Consider the following 20,665-nt stretch of genomic DNA (forward strand, 5'->3'; position numbering starts at 1 on the left):
CCCTATTTATTTTTGTTTAATTTAGCCGATGGTAGAAAGCTGACCTTGCGATAACCGCTAGCACAACCCAGAGAACTCGTCGGAGCGATCAGGAGCCGAGGGGGGGCTACCTCGACCGATCTGTGATATCTTTAGCTCGCGGTGGATTGGGAAAAGCGAAAAGACTTCGCCGCCAGCCGGTTTGGCGGGCCGAGTGGGTCTCAGAGCAAGACTTTCAAATTATTCTGTGGCTTCTGAAATGTAGTCAAAAGCCACAGAATACATGCTTCGGTTCTGGAAGCCAATTTGGTCAGAGACGTGGCCTTTTGTCGTCCCTGGTGTGGATCCCTGATGGCCGCGTAGCTTCAAGATAGATGAGTGACATTAATATCTACCAGCTATCACCTCATCGCCCGATAGAGCAAGACACTAATCCACTGAGCAAGCTCTGAGGCTTAAGTATATGCGGGTGTTTCCCTTCTCCAACTGCGATCCTGGACGGGGCCTTTTAAATCTGAGTGCTTTCCCAGTCAGTCTGCTAAGTTAACATTTACCTTTGGTAACACAATCACACGGGTTTTTATGCGACCCTGGGTAATACTGTAATGCCGTCTTGATGTACCGCTCTCTTGCCGTCTTGCACTTCGTCAGAGAAGGAATGCGCCTGCTGGGCGTCGGACCAGAGACGTAATCCGAGGATATCAAATTAGCACTTTGTGTTCCTGCAACTCGTACGTTGGGAATTTTTTACATGGAGTACCTTTCTAGTCGTCGTCAGATTTACAACCTCTCCCCCGAGCACATTGGAGAACTGTTGAGCGAGCACACAGAGAGAAGCACGGAGACATACTGTCCTTTGTCACAAGAAACAGATAACAGGAACCGACAAAGACCAACAGCCGGAGACAGAGGAGGTACACAGACAGATAAATGAGGACGGAGCGCTCTCCCAGAGACACTCCGGCACAGTGCCGCCTCTGTCCCGCCTCGGCCGGTCCGGGGTTTGTGCCGGTGGGTTGATGCTGATGTTTCAGGATTGATTTGTCTGCATTCAGCAGTGAGGCACCCCGCACAAACAATGAAACAGGCATGCGGCCCTAACACGCTGCCCTCTTGTTTCCAACTGCCCAGTGGCCCTGTGAGAACCAGTGGTCACATGACCTGGCGAGTCACTGCACTCTGGGGTTTTAACCCCCCCCCTTTGTGGTCCCCCTGAAATCCCTGCTCTCCTGGGCCCACAGTTCCCTCTCACACACTACGCGCTAATGTCGTTCTGTTGTGCCAACACACATACAGACACACGTATCATGTCAGCACACGGACGCACGCACTAAAACCCCACATACACACTCACTCATGCACACACACACATATGTGTACACACACACGTATCCACACGCCACCCATAACTCCTCGCACGGCCACCCACATGCACAACAGGCACGACCGGCAATAAAACACAACCTCTGGGCTCGTAGATGCCTAAAAGAACACGACCCTTTGTCATCCATACTGGGACCTTTCCCTCCGGAGGGGGGGGGGGCACTATTCAAGGGCGAAACATGATTTTAGCCTTTAAACTTCCGTCCCAACACATTTAAAAGGCCCCACACAGACACACGCACATCAAGCCGTACTTCCCCTTCTTTTATCCACGTCATGTCTTTGTATCTTCCACGCGGCAAGAAAACCTTAATGAGTCACGTAATCCAATGCTGGCTCCTAAAGCCTTGTTCTTCCTGTAGAACATGTGTTCTGATGGTAGTAGTGTTTGATTTGATAAAAATACTGAGAAACATTATAAACAAGTACCATTTTTTCATTCCTTAACACTTCAGCGGCCCGCCCGCATGACTGCTCCATGTTGACAGCTGCTGTTTTGAAGTGGTTCCTCATGCGATGTCTCTTTGGAAAGAGTCTTTGCCAGACCACCAACAAGCAAACATCCGATTACTAAATTGAGGCAACTCACCTCTGAAGCCTCATTAGTAATCCACTGGTCTTGTTACATTGGAAAAGGTCCAGACGATCCAACCCAGTCAAATATTTAATGTAAAAGACATCAATAAATACCCACAGACGGCTGTTGCATTATTTCAAATTAGCTGACAGATTTGCTGATCTTCCCCCAACTTCTCCAGTTCACATGTAGACATTGTCGATATATTTTTAATCAAAATGGCGGCTGCACTCAGACGCCTCATTTGAGCCAATAAGAGGTTCTATGTCCTGTCCAGAGCCGACAATATACTCACAGATAAAACACACGTTAATAAATGTTACGGCATACTGGAGGGTTGAAAAGAAAACGTCACAAATATATTGCACATGCATGATTATGAATGTCCGTGGAAGAAATAGTATATTTGAAGTAGAAAGTATAGAAGATATAATGTTTCATTCGAAGGTAGTGCCTGTCCCTCTTCTTTCATTAAAGACCGAGCCATGTGTAAAATATTCATTTTCTATGGTATAGTTATGACAGTTGAACTTGGACTGGGTAAAGCCTCATGCTGTGGTGCTTTAGTTATCTACAGGCATTTGCTTTTAATAAAGTTCAGGCTAGGGGAGATACGATATCGCGATACGATATCATCACGATATTTATGTCACGATACGATCTTTTTGCAATTTTAAAAATAAAGAGTATTGCCATTACATACAGTATATTGCGATTTTACAGTTTTTTAATCTGCAAATTATGCAGTTCGTCAACATCTGTTTTATTTAAGCAAAGTCATTTTTTTAGTCAAGCGGACAGACCGACCAACACTCCATGTTTGTTTTGACCAACTTCCTTCTGATTTTCACTGGACTTCACCAATGATCTTGACTTGACCAATGATTTCTTCACCATAAAGAAGTGGACTGAAAAAGCAATAAAAAAACATTTATATTATGAAAAAGTTTGGACAATAAAATATCTTTACTTGGGGCCTGTGTATCGATAAAATATTGCAGTACTATGCTGTATTGATCCCCTCCCCCCACCCCTGGTTAAAACTTGCACTTACCTTGGATAGGAGTTTAAAGCTAATTTTACTGGGAATGGTAAGAGGTTGAAACTTTTGTTTTAAGGATTGTGGCCCATAAATATCTTTTTCCTTGACATGATGTTCCCTCATCTGGGCCGATAAGATGCGTGTTAAAAAAAAGAAAACAGAACCAAGTTTTTTAAACAGGCATTTTTTGCAGTGCGTGACTAGCAGCCCCCCCCCCCCCCCACCACCACTCTTGTTGCCGCTCGGCTGGAATTCCTCGCGGATCACTGCCCGCGCCCTCTTTATTCCCATTCTGTGCCTCCTCCTCCGACACCTGGCCGTTGCCCCCGTCCTCTCTCCCTCTCCCCTCTGCTCCTCATTAATCGGTCCTGATATTGATGGGAGCTGAATGCTGGCAAATGACTGCCTGTGAAGCCGCCTCATACACCAGTTTCTCACCCTGCCCGCGACCACATACAGGCTTGATTAGCATGCCAACCGCGCAGTGCGCCTGTGAATCAATCCCTCTGTGCCTCAGCCGGCTCACTCCTTCTCTCTCTCTCTCTATCTGTTTATTTATCTATCATTTTGTTCCCATCGGTTCCTGTCGTCTGCACTCATTCTTTTGGTTTCCGAGACAAGGACGTTTCACTTTTGTCCCCGCCTTCAGTGTTCCTCTCTGCCACCTGTTGATGCCTTTCAGTCCAGAGGCTTTGTGAGCTCCCTTTTATAAAAAAACGTTTTCAGACTGAAAAGACACGGACGCATACACACATCCTGTCCCTCGGTCTTTCACACACAAACGGCAATTAAGACGCGATTCAAGATCCACTAATTGTCTCCGTACACCCAAAAACATCAACCATAATTCTTTGAAGTCGAGTTTGAGCGTCCTCGACCAAAGAAATCCCCAAGTCGACTAACACTGATACCATTCTGTTGACTAATGGAGGAGTTGATCGATTGGACAGATCTGAGTTTCTCCACAAACACCGCTGTCAATCTCGTGTTTTGTGTGAGTATAGGTTTCTTTGAAGTAAGTCATTCAGCATGAACAACATAAGGAATCTTAAACTATTCAGACCCTAACGACACACAAGCCCCCCTCTGAAGATTTGTACTTTTTAAAAGAAACACCCCTCTGCATGCTCCTAAAACTGTTTACTGATTTTTATGCGTGTCTAATTATTTGCAAAAATGTTGTGGAATAACTTCACGTACAATTAGTACTTAGGTTTAATACCAAAGATCTCTCATATTGTTGGAGCATGGAATTTCGGATGCAGCCATGCTTTTCAGATGGGGTTCAGGATGCTTTAAGAATAAAAAAGAGGTTTTTGGTATTTGGTTTTTAACTGCAGAACGAGATCTGATTTTAGTTATAGTTTCTTTTGTTTTGCGGTTGACTGCAATGCAACAAAGATGGCCGTGTTTGTAAAGTAAATCAGACCCCAGAGCGTTGAATACCTGGATGGTGAGACAGTCTCAACAGGTTTATCTCCCCCGCTGATAACCAGCTTCCTCTGACTCCCCCCTTGCTCCTACAGGGCAGCGATATCTCCACTTGGGGGGGGGGGATGGACTCATCTCTCATTGTTAACGACACGCTGTCCATCACACCTCAGCACCCCGCTGCCCGGTTGCCGTAGCAACAAGCAGTCGCTCCGCTATGTCGACAAGTCTGTTTTTTGCTTACCGAGTGCCGACTTTGAGCCGCACCGGGCGAATCAGTCAGACGGATAAATATTGGTCTCCTCTGCACTATCTCCTGCAATTACTCTCCACCCTGCTCTGTTTGGATGTCTTCCTCCTGTCAGAAGGTGCTGAAATATGACGTTTCTTTTCCCCCTGTTGGAATGAAACCATAAAGTCCTTTGCAGACAGACGTTTGCTGTGTTTTGTTTTTTTTACGAGCGCTCAGTCAAAAGCAATCGGTCTTTGATCTGTGTCACGAGTAAACAGCGGTGATAGGAGTTAAACCCAAGGTTGAACAGACGCTGAAGAACACTTATACGTTTTTAGCTGCTCAGGAGATAAGGGAAACAAAGTGCTCTGTCAAGCTAAGTGGCTGTAATGGCTACAAAACAAACAGACGGAGGGCCGGTTGCTTTGGAGCAAAGAAGGACTTTGCATTCCACAGAGGACCACAAAGCGCCTCTGGACTTAACTAAAGCCAGACACTGTTGGCTTACCTCGCAGGTTGTAATGCAAACATTTATCTGAGTCGGTCTACACCTTCCTGCCGCAGACATGATGCCACATGAGGCAACTAGTGGTGCCTGATGTTGCACAGGACAGCATCCTAATAGAGGAAATGCTTGTCGTTTGGAATCTTCAGTTTAGTCAGAGCTGGCCTGGCGCACATTGTTATCTGTGTAAGAGGACAAGGCCAAACAGGCAGAGAAGAGAAAAAAATGCTAAATCATTTGCAGGTTTTAGGACTCATACCTGCATCTCTCTATTGAACTCTGTTGTTTTGAGAGCTGCTTCCACCCCCACATCTGTATTTGCTCCCAGTAGGAAATATATGGATTTGTGATTGCGCGGCACTTTCTCATAGACACAGGGAACACTTTTGCTGCAGTGCCCTATCTATGAAATATTGATGAGCTTGTAAAAGTGTTGTGATTTAGTAAAACAAGGACGCGAGTTGATCATCATAATTCAAAACCATTCGTAAAATGTCCCGTTGTGTTTTTGTTTGTGCTCTCAGTAATTCAAGTCATTGAACGACCTCATTCTGTCCCTGAAGACTTTAAATGTCTTTGGAAATACACTTAGAAAACATTGATTTGAGGTGTAAGCCTGTGAGGACAGACACAGGACATAGAAACCAGTCTGCTGTCCCCCCCTCTCATAAACAGTCTTTGTTTAAGTCTCCCCCCCATCCATCCTCTCTCATTCGGTTGCTGTCGTCCACTCGTTCGCAGCTGACCACCATGAAACCATTAGCTCTCTCTGTTTGTGCTTCCACTGGTATCCGATATCTCCCGCTTTATGTAAGTTTGACTAAGAGAAGGTCCTTAAAGTGCTTTAAGGATCGCCCCACATGATCTCCACTGTGCCGTGCAGCCGGTGATTAAGAGCATGTTGATTGCAGCAGGGCCGTGTAGTGTAAGTGATATTTGGGTCACGCTGAGGCCTGTTGTTGCTGCTGGTCCGTGGGATTGGATGCAGTAATGGTCCCAGCAGTGCACCAGGCAGGCATGTGGCCGGGGTACTGCCTTCCACTGCCTCCCATTCCCTGCTTTATAGACATCCAGGGGGTCATGACCCCCCCCACACACACCCCCTTCTCCCCCATAACTCTTCCAAATCCACAGAGAGAGAGGAGAGGAGCTAGCTCACGGGCCTGGAATCCCACCAAAGCTCCTCCGTGAAATGTGTGGTCTCCATCAGGAGAGGCATGGTGGGGACGACAGACAGCGGTGGTGATGGTTAAACGGTCACGGCCGGTGGGAGGTACGCTCGCCTCCTCCTCGGGTCAGGGAGTACAGGGGGCGAGGGCTGGAAATGGGGAGTCTTGTCAGTGTAATAAAACAATGTGAATGGGTGGCAGGGAGGAAACAATACGAATGAGCCACAGCAGAGGTAACACCAAGGAAAGGAAAAGGGAAGGATGAAACAGGGGAGACGGAACGGGGGGAGGAGAAGAGATAAATTAGGTAAAGAAGAGGCCAGACACGGTGTCTGTAGTGTACTGCTAAGTGACAATAAATCATTACTCCTCTTCCACCATTCCTACATGACTGCAGGCATTGTAAAACACACATAACCAAACCCATTAATACACATTATTACACCCCGACATCTAGCCTCCTCTCTCTCTACGTAATAATACCGCATCATCCGTAACGGCACTATTTTATTGCAAGTCGCTGAAGCGCGTACAGCACCTACCTCTTAGCTTTTTAGTGCGCGCGCCTAATTTATGGCCCCTCGTCTTAAGTATGACTCTGCGCCTAAAGTCAAGCGACGGGGAAGTGAGGAAATATATTTGCAGAGTATGTCATGCCATTGATTAACTAGCCAGAGGTGCGAAGTGGATGTGCCTGTGTGTGTGTGTGTGTGTGTGTGTGTGTGCGTGTGGGTGGGTGGGGGATATCAGCCCAGACAGAGAAAACAACCGATCTGGTGACTTTCTTGGCAGATCGGCGGCATCGACCCCGTGATGTTCTCACCCACATCAATAACTGTTCACATTCCTTGGCATGACACAGAGGCAGGAAGTGTTGCACCTGGAGACGGAACACACAACTAGTCATTACCGGCTTATAAGCAGCACGGGTGAATTATTGCCAAGTTCCTCTGCTCGGCGTGCATTTGATTTGTTTGTGGTGTCTTTTTGCGGAGGCGTTTAATTTCACAGAATGCATTGCAACAGTGGTGGGGAAATCCTGCAGCACAGCTCACATTGCAGATATGCTTGAACACATATGGACTTCTTGATTTTATTTCCATTTTCGGGGGAATTAAAGTGAAAGGAAAGAGAGATATTTTTCCACATTTGTGTTTATAATCTTTAACAAGATGATGTCACTTTTAAACCAACCACACCAGAGGAAATCAACACATCATCACACTAATAAATGAATATTCATAATCCTTCCCTGACAGACCTGGTCAGACACAACATAATGCATTTATTCTCAGGCCAAATTGAAACAAACATTATGTTTTATTATTTCCATCCATTGGAAAGCACTATTGTGGCTGTGGCAGTTATATAGTTTATCAATACCTCTAAGTACAATACGTTAAGTTCCAGGTAGAGTCACACACACATGGTCCCCAATACACAGATGTGTGTGTGTGTCATATTTCCTGACTGCAGTCAGTGAAGTTGCCGTACATTCTATTACAGCTGATTATTCCTTCACAAGTATACGGCTGTTTTGCCTCGCTGTGTCTCTGTAATCAAAACTAAGCCGGAGACAAACACAGTTTTGGAGCGAAAAGCGAGGAGAACGCTCCTCATTTATTTAGACTGCGTGAAACATTTACAGCTCCAGATGAGTCACATTTATCATTAAACACGAGGAAGTCTGAGGACCTTTCTCACTCTCTTCCCCCCCTCCCCCGAGCACTCGACCCAGAAACTCAATTGGAGGCAGAAAAAAGAAAAGAAAACACTGTGAAGTGTTTTTGAGACAGATTTGTTTGATATATGATGAGATGCAAAACTAATTTGTCAAGCACACGCTGCGGTCTTCAGTTGTCATTAGCAGCAGCGGGGTGTTGGTAAATCTTTGAACAGTCTTCATGGCTCTCAAGTAGAGCGGCTGAAAGTTGAACGCTGCAATACAGCTAAATATACACGTCTGGTTCAATGTGAGGAGCTTGAAAGTTGAGCTTTAAATGGATTAAATGCAGCTAGATTTATATGACTGGTTTCACGTCTCAGGTACCGAAAAGGTGTTTTCTAAATGTGCTGCTTTGCCAGTTAGATATCACCAACGCCACTGTGGGTCATGCAGAACTATAGTGCTTCTTATTTAGTCTTTGTTTATACAAAAAGGATGTTTATTTCATTTTTTAATATGTTTTACTTGCTTTAAAAGATGCTGTTTACCTGCATTATCCTTCAGAGAGACGCTTTTCTATTTTGTGAATATTCTCGGTCGAGCCGACAGCTGTGGGGCATCACAGGGCCGCTGTAGAATATCCTTTCCTTTCTTTTCGTCTCAACGTTTCTCCATTAGACCGGTTCTCTGATTTGTCGGGACATTGTGGGCTTCTTAAATGTCTCTGAAGACCAGGGCGCTCGCAGGTCAACAGTTCAACCTTATCACCGAAACTTGAAAATGACGAGCACCCGGGGGCCTCTGCGCAGGAATTTACAGCAGGGTTTTAAAGGATCTCGCAGAGGATGAAAGGCTCTTTATAAAGGATGTAGAATAGGCCGTAAACCAGATCTGTTTGTCAGACTCCAACCGCTTGACTTGGCACAAATAATGTGCGAGGATGTAGTCCGGCGAGATATCAAAAAGAGGGCGAATCCTTCAACACAAACACACACCTCCACACCTCCACACTTGTTTTTCAAGCCAAAGTTGAGCTCGTACCAGTCTCCACTTTATTCATCTGCTAAGTGCTTCTTTTTGTGTGCATCGTATCTCCCTCACGCTTCTCAGTTGGTGTCACCCACCTCCTCAATTAACCCAAAAATGTTGCCATAGCTGCCAATCAACACTGTTGCCATGGAGACAGCTGCTCCCTTGACTACCTCAGACATCGTCTCATGTAGGACAAATCAGGAGGGGGAATGAGTCCCTTTGCAACCACAGTGCCAGATAAGTGTATTTGAAGCTGGGGGGGACGGGGACATCTTGTCTTTTTGGTTTTTTGTCTTTTTGTCTGGTCGTACTGCTCCTACAGGGCCCGTAGCTCTGTTATTACCCACAATGCCTGATCAAGGATCAGGGCGAGTGTGAGGAAGAGACTTAAGAAAATCAGAAGGACAGTCTAGACTCTAGAGAAGTCGGGGGACCACACATCCGTGAAATAAAAGGATTGCTTCATGAGTTCGCTGTGTACATTTATTTAATCATCCACTTTTAACTAATGGCTTGTAGGCAAGGCGTGGGAGGGCCCCGCGATGATTACTTCCATCAAGTGAATTAGTAGCGGTATCTGAAGAGCTGTCACTCTGATGAAAAGCGATTTGTACACGAGCTTTGCTGCAGGTATTTCCAGCGCACATCACCTTGCTCATGCGGCACTTATAATGATTGGACGGACGGATGAATGTCATATGTGCGGCCTCTTTTTTTCCCCCCCTCTCAGTCATGCGCATGTACTCTTCAACTGCTGCTTATAAAAATGAGGGACCCTCTTTTTTTACAGAATTTTCCACCACAGAATTTGAAAGGTACCGATCGGTTAAACAGGTCTCGGTGGGTTGTCGGGGACTTGGGGAAATATGGAAAGTGTGCTTATAAATCCTGTAGCCTGTGTAGCCAGGTTTCTTTCACACAGCTCGTGATTGGCCAGGTGACCGTTCCCCGCTCGCAATTTATTGCGTACATTGATGTCTCTCTGCTGTGAAATATGGTGTCACTCAGAACTAACTACATTTTAATGGTGAAACGGCACTAATGATACACCCACAGGTGCTGCTAATGGCAAAAACACATCACGCTTCGGTGGAAAGAAAAGCGATACTTTGGGATGATTGGCGTGACAATGGGCTGTTGTAATCACAGGTGAGATAAGACAGTGACAGTTACTGAAACAGGATTTGCAGCCTTCCATTTAGAAGTGGAATGTGGAAAAAAGAAGTGTTCCTGCTAGCTTGTGGGGCAACCAGTATTTTACACAGCTGTTAGTCCGTTTTTTGTGTGTGCAGCTTTTATTTAAAGAAAGACAAAAGGGATAAAACAATGGTAATAACGTGACATCCCAAACCAACTATAGCTGGAAGTGTGTTCTAAAACCCTCAAACATAGAGTGCACATGGATGCTGACCTAAGCAGACGTTAATAACTTGGAAGTTAATACGTTGGATTTATGGTCAAGTATCCTTGTCTATTGTAGAAAATGGCAGCTCATAAACATCAGTGATAAAAAGGGGAAGATGTTTAAAAAAAAGAGAGAGAGAATTAAAGGTTGTAGGCCAACTCTGGACGTTCACAAGTATCACACTGGCTTCCCTCGGTGAAAGCTGATGGGATTCTTCCGTTTCGGATTATTGCAGAAAATAAGCTGTGTGGAGAACACAGGTTTATGATACTTAAACGTTCTTCACGAATAAACACCACGATTTATATCATTTTTGAGGCATGAACGCAATCGGCAGAAGTAAAAAGCTAACGTGAGGCTATAAATGAACTGCACCAGGGCTGCATAACTCATTTCCTTCCTGCAGCACTCTATGCTGGTGTCATCCTGAGCTACATGGGAGAGGGCATCCGCCACACCATTGTCATGCCCCTGTTTTAATGTTGGCTGCAATTGAACAGCTCCGAACAAAGACATTAAATGTCGGGAAATGCCGCAACAGATCCAGTATCTGCTTCTTTAGAGATATGGACTTAGAGGCAGTAACAGTCCAGTTGTTTCAACATCCTGCGGTGTTGGAAAAAAAGCCGGCCTTGTCAAAACTACTCATTGACTGCTACCTGCTTTAGATCACACTCCACTTCCACGTGTTTTGGTACAGTTGGTGTTCCCACCTGATGCAAATTGTACCCGAGTACGCATGAACCGCACTGAAGACCACATCTTCGAGTGGACCGAGGGCACGGATTGACGAACTAGGCCTCAGTGCGGTGCATTGTGTTTAGACTCATCTGAAATGAACCGGACTTTGGGGTTAGGTGCACTCGGATCCGGGTCCCTGATGCGACGGTAAGTCAAGTAGAATTTTTTGCTTTCTTACATTAGTTTTAGTCCCTTTTGCCTCCCTGGCCCTGCTGACAAGTTAAGTTACAGTGACTGATAACACAGCTCGTTTGTGTAGGGATTACTGTTGTATATCCTGCTGCAGGCCCCTGGGAGCGCCGCGCTGTATCATTCTGTCAACAGTTAGTGCTCCGAGAGTGCTCGACTTTACTTAGTTTGTGTGTGCGGGGCCATATTTCACACCGCTCCGTCCTCTGCCAAAACCAACCTACCCAGCTTCCTACCTCATCTTTCCTTGCCTTGGAAAGCACACCGCTCTGCAGCCCTGATGAGGTAGGGGCAGACTTTGAAGAAAAACACCCACATCGGAGCCCAAAGTCCAGAACCAAGTAAACCCCCCCCACCACCACATAAATCTCCCTGACAGAGTGATGTCTCACCAGTGGCACACCGGGTAGCGGCCCCAGATACCCGGGGCTGCAAGCCAGCCTGCCTCTGAACAAAGAAAAAAGCCATGCTTCTTGGGTTTGGGCCAGTGCCACATGGTCCACAAAGCCCTCTGTTTCATTGTAAAAGCGGGATTAAAGATGCATTTAACACACAGGGATATGCTGTTCCGTGACAGTGCTGGGAGCTCTACTGCACCTTAATGGGCCCAGCTTGCGTTGACAGATAAATTGAGCTGAGTTCCTCCGGACCGGGGGGGCTCCATCCACTTCTTCCCTCTCAATGCAGCAGAATGTTATTCTTTCCAGCCGGCCATACAGTAGCCCCGTCCGTCATTAAAGCTATGAATCACATCTCTGGACTTGCACCGGCTCCCTCAGGGGGATATCATTGCCTTGCCCCTTAATCTGGGCAGATTTCCATGCCGGGTCCATCATACGTGGGTTCTGTCTTCAAGCACAAAGAACAGCTTGCTCGTGTTACTCATGCGGACCACAATCTTCCCACATTTGCCGTCAAATGCTTTGGTTTCAGGTGTTTAGTGAAAGGCGAGTAAATGCACATGCACCCTTCAGCAGCGGTTAAACGGACCCAGCGTGGGTTTTATGGGGACAACGTTTAGCTGCTTTTTAGCCCTGCTAGCTGACATTATCACGAGCGTGGAAAGCACCATATGTGGTTTGTGTTGATGTTGAGGGATTTGTTACATACAGAGCGGAGGCTACAGTCCCGCTGGTGAGAAAGATTAAAAAAAAGAAGTCATGCCTGCGAGCTGTTTTGGAGGTCAACTCATTAAACTGCATGTCCCATATACAGGCTAGTTTGTTAGAGAATTGGTTAATTCCCGTTGTTTCCGGTTTGAACTGCCATGCCAAGGTAATTTGCAGGCAGGGATTTTTCCCTCAACGGTGATGCAATAAGTTGCAGAGCAATTTGTCGAATTGGATTCTTCATGCTGAGAAAAAGAGAGTCTCAAATCAGCCATTTAATAATATGATTAGGCTCCATAAAAGTAGGTACCAGCTCTACACTTGTGATAGAAAGTGTTTCTTTGTTTGAGATTCAGGCACTTGTTGAAGTCCCTGTCCGGGAAAAAAAGGTGTCCAAGCTGGAAGGTGTATAGTTAAAGGGATTAGTCACGGCAGTGCACTTCAGAAATCTTATTATCTTATCTCATATATCTTAAATCTATTCACTCTAACTAATTGGCCATCTGTCACAGCCCTCATTTCCCGGTCAGTCGCCATCGTAAACCAACAGAAACAGAAAAATAAAGGACATAACCACCAGCAGACAGAGAAAGTGAATGTATGAACACAGTGAACCAGAGCACATTAGGTAGAGATGCTCGCTCAGTTATTCATTCCGCAACACGACAGCTTGTAGATAACTTCAAGCCCTTTAAGTCTTTGTCCGTCTGCGTAAAAACGTTTATTTTCTCTCTCGCTGCGGTTGTTTGAGTTGAAATAAATTTCCCCGTGAACAGCTCCTTCTTTGTTCCCCTCAACGAGAATGCGGTTGCGTTCAGAAGGCCGAGATGCAGCACTGACCCCTCTTAGAGAAGGAGTGTTATTGTAGGACCCCCCTGTCACTTCAGACAGCCTCTCACTGGAGAGCTCTCTCTCAGATCGGCTCTAAACTCTCTCAGTCTCAGGAAGTGTTGGAGGAAGCACTCTCTGTCTAGCAGGCTTTCCTTACACTCCCAGGTCTCATTGCATATTCATAGCCCCCTCCACGGTCCAGGGTATCAACACACAAGCTGTAATTACTCACTGTAATGTTGTCCGAACTCTCCGCAAAACAATTCTATGAAGGTTTGCACCTGAGAGTTTCATATTTAGGACAGCTGTTTGTGTGTAAAGTATTGCTGCTGCCTTTGAGCGCCATGCACAGAGGCCGTTTTCCCACGAGCTCCAACAGTTAAAACACTTTCATGCATCGCTCTCCAGCACCGCACCAATAATGCAGACACTTCACTGCTGCAAGTTGGACATTGAGAGGCTGCAGTTTGTCATCAGAGCTGAGAGCCCTTGATGTGTCCTCCTGAGTGTCACACGCAAATTCATTACAGTACAAACAGGTTCACACAGCGCCACACACACACACACACACACACACACACTTCATATAGCACGTGAGCAAACTGCAAGATGTTTTTATATTGGTACCACGATGATTGTCTTTCCAAAAGAAGAAACTAATCACCGGTAAATAGGTTGTCTTTTGTAGAGCGCAGCTCATAAAATACGTTGCTGATATTGCATCAGTTAATAAAAAGGATATGATTTGTACTTGCTATTATGTATTACTAATTGACTGTCTTTTGCAAAAACACATTTTTTTTGGTGAAAATAATATAAAATGTTATCAAGACTGAAGTTTGTCAAAACTTTTGCAAGTCCTCGAAATCCCCGAAACTATTTGCAGGCCGAATGCTGAATCAATTTTACATGCAGCAAGTCTTGAACGCTCGTGACGCTGCAAAAGCTGCTCACCAAAAACAAAAAGTTCTTTTAGCCACTCAAAAGCCGAAAACACACCAGAGAAGCGGCGAAGTGCTGCTTGCGGTGAGCTGCCGTGCTTAAAGTTTGAAATAGTTTGAAACACAGTTAACACTGTTAAACAAAAGTACTTTTGACCCATCCACCCCTTCGACCTCCTCTCTACACAGACCTCCAGACTCATTTTAAACCGATTCATGATACGTCAAAAGCAAACGTAATCCACGACTAAGTGCGTTTGAAGTTGGGGATAGTTTAACTTTTGGCGGCAAAGTGCGGCCAGACAGTACCAGCAGCTAACCGGTACACAGAGTCCTGTGACTCATGAGACGTTATTGACCTACGTTACAAAGAATTGAAAACATGGCGCCTCGTGTGTTTTCGGCGTTGGGCAGAGCCCGGAGGAAAGCCCTCAAAGCCTTTATTGTGTCTGGTGTAACGGGTTGAACCTCACAGGACATCTGTTCCTCTGTACCAACATGCAGTGTATTGTCTATTGTGCACACACAGTACAGCATGTAGTGGAAGCGCAGTCGGGACAGTGTGTCCGTACACATGAGCGAAAACTAAAATCCACACCCACGAAACGAGAAGCAAGTGATTCATGCGGTTGGAATCAGGCGAGCGGCTCCGCGTCCCCGTCTTCAGACTGATTAATGGCCGGGCGCGTCTCGCTGAGCGGCCGTGCTCTGGGGTTCGGACTGTGAACGAGCAGGTGGGCCGACGGCGGTGAGATATGTGCCGCTCTGCTCCACGGGAGTTAATGAATCGGTGTGGCCGCCCGGACCGAAGTGGAGACAGCGGGAGGAAGTAAAGTGATCCGTCTTTCAGGGGGTGAGGTATACTGCTTGTCCGGCGTGTGGGCCGTTGATAGCGGGGGGGAGAGACGGAGCATACGGGGGAGAGAGAAGACGTAAGGAGAAAGAGGGGACACGGGGTCAAAGAGGAGAAAGAGTGAAGGGGGAGTTATTGAGAAGTACTGTAGGAAGGTGGATAGGAAGAGGCAGAAGGAAAAGGTCGGCTTCGGGCACAAAAGAGATAAAAAGAAGGCCGGGTGTCGCCGGTCGCCCACAACACTCCTTAAACCACCACAGAGGGGGTTCATTATTCTCACTTTGCTCCTCCACTAATTATCGTTATCATTATGGAGGATAATTACCATCTCGCTGCCTAACGCCCATGCAGGCTGCTCGGCTCTGAGTCACACACAAGGTTATCAATAGCTGCTCCACTGCAGCCTCGTCTACCTAATTATACGATTTGGGCTCGGCGATAACTGAAAAGGATGTGGCATCTAGTATTATATGCTCTGCGAGTGTAGCGCTGATGAGACGCAGGAGAAGTCAGCAGAAGGCCCCCGAAATAACCGGGTGCGTGTGTAGCCTGTTAATTAAATGCAGAGGCTTTTTGCTGGAATATAAATCAGAGGAAATCCAGGCTTGTGAAACAACTGGAAGTCTCTAAAATACCCTTCAAGCTGGTACGGAGCGGCGAACGCACGCGAGCGTTAAACAAAATCCTGTGAGGCGGAACTTCAGATCCTCTATCTTTGATTCCCTTCACTCACTGCCTGTGATACGTTTCTCCAAAAATCCTTTTACATATTATCTGGTTTCAGGGGGCTCTGTCCCACTTCACTCTGTTCATACCACAATATTAATGACGAGCCTACAGCAGAGGGTAATGTCTCAGCAGACTCTGCTGGCTGTGACTTATGCTGAGTTTAGGAGCCGTGTTTGGGGGGTTTCTAAATCCCTCCGTGGCATTTCGGAGTTGCAGCTGACGCCTCCCGATGAACGCTCTCTCCATCTGCTGCTCTTCAACGCCGGAGCACAGGGACTGACACAGGGCCTCATCAGCGGGGGGAAATTCATTAGACCTGCCCTCTGTGATGCACACAGGGAGAAGCAGAGAGGAAGAGAGGAAGGTGACAGCGCGAATGGTTCAGTAAGCCCATGACAGACGTTTGGGTCGGACTGGGCGGAATGCGTGGCGCGGAGAGGCCTCATCGTGACGGACAGGAGGCACATTCTCTTTGACCCCAATTACCAGAGGTGTTTCTTTCCACCAGCTAATCCGTGGATCACAGGGTGGCCCCTCCTCTGCACCGGCCTGTTGTTCCCCCACGAGTCATATGGACGATGGCATAGCTCTGCGGACTTTTCGTGAAACTATGAGCAATCTTTCCGTACCATAACATATGAATTGTATCCCGTGGGTCTTTTTGTGTAGTGTAGCTAATGATCATTTTTCATCATCGATTGCTATGTCAATACTTTTTTTTTTCTTCAAAAAAATCATTTAGGTTATAACATATTGAGGAATTTCTATTGAAACTTCCCAGAGAGAACAGTACAAAAATCTAAAACGTTTTTAAATGATATAAAATAACAAAAAAACAGCAAATTGTCTCATTGGCGAAGCTTGAACCAGCATGTCTGCATAATAAATAACTTTAATAAAAAAAAAAAGCCCGTCTGCTTATATTCATAAAAAGCTATTATTTATTATTTTTTTAACTTGAGCCCTCAGCTGTTGGTCAGACAAAATGTGAAGATGTACACTGAATGCTCAATAAACATTGCACTATTTTTCTGACAATTCATAAAGTAAACCTTTATTCTGCCGCTCAAAATATTTGTGTTCAACACCGGCTCCGCAGCAATGTTGTCTTGTTGTTGTGGATGATCTGACCTCGGTCTCTCTCTGCTTCTTCCCACAGAGACACTTATGGACTCCACCACGGCCACGGCGGAGCTCGGCTGGACGGTCTACCCCGTGTCAGGGTCCAGCGACAACAGCGTAAGTGACGGCCTCTACATTCACAACCATCTGCTTCTGATAATGCAGATTTAATTGAATTATTATCTAAGTAATAACATAATTGCGAGTCATTTTAGAATTTTTTTCACCGCGACAAAGGTGAGTTGTGCGACGGCCGTCTCTTTTGTTCCACATGTAAGTGCAGCTAATGTGTAAATGTGTTCAGTCCCCCATGATGACTTTATTTTTGCTGGTAGCCGGTGGTTTGGTTTTCTCACTCTTAGGTCAGAGATCGACTAATGAGCCGGCCTTGTCCCTGGGGGACTGAGCTCAATTATTCCTCTCAAAAAAACTGAAGGGGGAAAATCAAACTGCAAAGTCAGACGTGATCTCAACATGAAGAAGAACACTTTTTTAAATTGGTGTCGAATTTGCCGATACTACCACTTTCTCTCTTTTTGCATATTACCGTACTTCCACAAAAGCTCATGCATTTTTACCCCAAAATATATAAATATTCACTCCAAAAAAATTATCCCTATTTTGTACATTTTTAACCTCATGTGAACTTTCTGCTTCACTACAAACACAGTAATAAGGAACAATCGTAAAGCTGAAGCTCAATGCGTGTGTTCACATGCCAGGCTTGAAGCTGTGTGTTATATGGGCCCCGTTGGTGTTTGATGCACAGTATTTCCACACGGTGTGCCAGGGCATCGGCTCCTCCTCGCCACATGCAAGCCAGGCCCACTTAAAGTCGGCCAAAACCAGAGTCTCAGTCTCCTTCACTTCTGTCCTCACCACAAGAGTTAGACTTCTTAGAGCGAGCCCAAAAGAGGGAGAGAGAGAAAAAATGTTGTAGACTTATTTGCTGGTGCATTAAAAAAAAAAAAAAATGCCACCGATTTTATTCAATTATTTATGCTTCTGTGGTCGGCGTTAAAGATGGTTCGAGTTATACTTCATCATGCTGTCTTTTTTGCACTGAAAAAAAAAAGAAAGCAGAAACTCGCAGCATATAGAGCTGCCCTCCGACGGCTCTGTGATACAACTTGAAAGTTGCTCAGCAATAATTTAGAATAACTCCCATCCCTCCCAACCTGAGGGCATGTTGTCTCCTCCCTGCTAATTCCTTACAATCAATAGCAAAGCTAAAGGACGCCTGCTTTCCTCCCCTGTCGCCAGCTCTGGATCCAATTTACACAGAGAGACTCCAAAGACAGTTTACAGCACGTCCTCCTTTCATCTCTGCAGAAAACCTTCGATTCAGCAAAAACAGTCACTCAAACCATATTTCATAATCGGATTTAATACTAAGTGGAAACTTCAGACCAAAATACAGTTGAATGCACGCAGGAATCCAGAAAGGTCACTGTTGTGCAGTGAAAAAGCCCCGCTCAACGTCAAACTGAAGGCCTCTTCAAGGATGATCTTGGTTCCGTGTGGTAGTCCTCCTCCTCCAAATCAAATACATTCACATTTAGTTTGACTGAAAGGCTTATCTTCGAGGACTTTCTTATTTCCGTGCTCCCTTCCGAAAAAAACACATGCGGTTGCGATATATATCCTTCTCTTTGGGGTGCAGTGAAATGCAAACAAGTCCCTAAGCCGGCGGCTTTAGTCAGGTATAGGTCGGGTCTTATCAGCGTGGGCGCTGGAGTTTTTTTACGACGACACGGCAGAAAGTGCAGAGTGGAGATAGCTGGTCCCTGGTGGCCCCGGGGCAACAGGTGTGGAAACAGAGCTCGCTCTGCCTCTCGGTAGAACAGCGAGAGGTGCTTTACAGAAGCTATTGTCTTACACACACATATATGCGCGGCTTCGTGGGCTTAGCCGGTGGATCAGCGACGTCCAGCAGAGCGCCCAACCAGCAGTTGGCTTTCACTGCTCTGTGCAGCTTCATGAAATATATCCTAACTCGACACGCGATACTTTGAGACACGATGGAAGGCCAGTCGAGTAACAGTGTGATATTAAGTCAGAAATGTTATGGCAGTTGGTGTTATTCCACTCTATTATTTTAATATCGCCTACAGGTCTCATCACTAACTTAAGTGGGGCGGCCAGGCATCAGCCTTTGGTCGCTGAAATATGGTTATTTTGAGTTGTTGGGATGCTATGCAGTTATATATTAATAATGAAACTGGACTGTAAAATAAAAGCTTTATTACAGTAACTGAACAAACCCAACAGTATCCTTTCCAGCCCAGCTTAAAGATGCCCAACACTTCCCAATTTATAGATTTTTGGGGTACACATTTAGCTTTTTGCCCCTATGTTACAGAAACACAAGAATCGGTGGCCAATTAGTGTTTGCCAATGGCAAGCAGGCAAGTGGAACCCCTTAGAGCACAGCTATAAAATCAACCTCCTACAGCAGCTTTTCAGACGGGATCCAGTTAAACTGCTGTAAATCAACTTGTATAACCCTCCGTGTGTACTGCGAGGCAGTTCCTTCCTTTTAATCATGCGCAATGACAGCCAGACTCGCGTTGTCCCTGAGCCAGACAAGCAAGACGTCTTCATTACTCTCGATAGCACAGCCGACAACACAGACAAGCAACGTAATATTTACCAAAGCAGAGTCTTAACCCGGGGCGCTTTAGGAAGTTTGCTGCCTGAACGTTGTGAGAACTCACGTATCGCATGGCCCACTCCACCCACACAGGGGAACCGGTGCAGTCGGATCAGCATTTAGATGTGCGTCTCAGGGCGACTCAACCCCATTTGCATGCATACACAATAATTATATAACAATGCTGATATGTGGAGAAGCTCACATTCTGGTTCTACAGCCATCGACCAGCAGAATCCTTTGAAGAAGTAGTTTTAAGAGGAGAAAAAACTACTACTGCTCGGCATATTTGCAAAGAAACTGGAGCACACTCTAATGCATGCCGGCTAGCTAGAGCGGGGGTTAAGTGGTCAACGAGTCTCTCTCAAGTGGAGCTGAGAGACATGTGAACATCAGGTCGGACCTCCTGACCTGAAGTACTGACAACAGCAGAAATAGACTCACAGCCACGGGGAGCACAAGGAGCTATACCGCGCAGGGAAAAAACCGAGGTCTCCTGCATATGCGGCGGACATAATGAGGTGGTGTGTGTTATCATTATGGATGTGTCATAATGTGCTGTACCAGGATATAGCTTGTGTCACTTGGGGACACGCCATGCAGAAGAAGTTCTGCAGGAAGGCAAAAACACTGCAAATCACTTCCTCGTGATGGAACGAAGTTACTGCATATTGTGTTTAAATTCCTCTGGAATAAGATTGAGGTTGTTTACGTGTAAGCGTGGGGTTGTGCGGCAGACCCACAGCATGCTGCATGCTTATTTGTTCACGTAGCCTTTCTTGTTCTTTACAAGTCATTTGTTGAACCTATTTCATTGCATTGGACTCGCTGGGGCTTAAAGTGACCACTAATTTGTGACCGTGACATTGATTCACAATTAAACGCAAAGAAACACACAAACATAATCCATATGGAACTTTGTGGAATGGGGGGGTAAAGTATTGAATTGTTCTTCGAGTTTCACATGTTGTGCATTAGTAGTGGACAGTGGTAATTGGAGCTGACTGCAACAGACAGTTCTACTTAAGTGTGTGTGTGTGTGTGTGTGTGTGTGTGTGTGTGTGTGTGTGTGTGTG

The 20,665-nt window shown here is 45.8% G+C and overlaps 1 protein-coding gene across 4 annotated transcripts in view; it reads left to right on the forward strand.

The window, feature by feature from the left end:
• ephb2b (eph receptor B2b) overlaps window positions 1-20,665 on the forward strand; it is a 113,537-nt gene that overhangs the window by 26,365 nt on the left and 66,507 nt on the right. For all 4 annotated transcript variants that reach the window (XM_031871759.1, XM_031871758.1, XM_031871760.1 and 1 more), the window contains exon 2: window positions 16,974-17,053. In XM_031871759.1, coding sequence (XP_031727619.1) covers window positions 16,974-17,053 — 80 coding nt within the window. The remainder of the gene's footprint in view (window positions 1-16,973; window positions 17,054-20,665) is intronic.

The sequence above is a fragment of the Anarrhichthys ocellatus genome, unplaced genomic scaffold, assembly GCF_004355925.1.
Source record: "Anarrhichthys ocellatus isolate YVR2014 unplaced genomic scaffold, GSC_Weel_1.0 scaffold60, whole genome shotgun sequence".
In the NCBI taxonomy this organism is placed as follows: Eukaryota; Metazoa; Chordata; class Actinopteri; order Perciformes; family Anarhichadidae; genus Anarrhichthys; species Anarrhichthys ocellatus.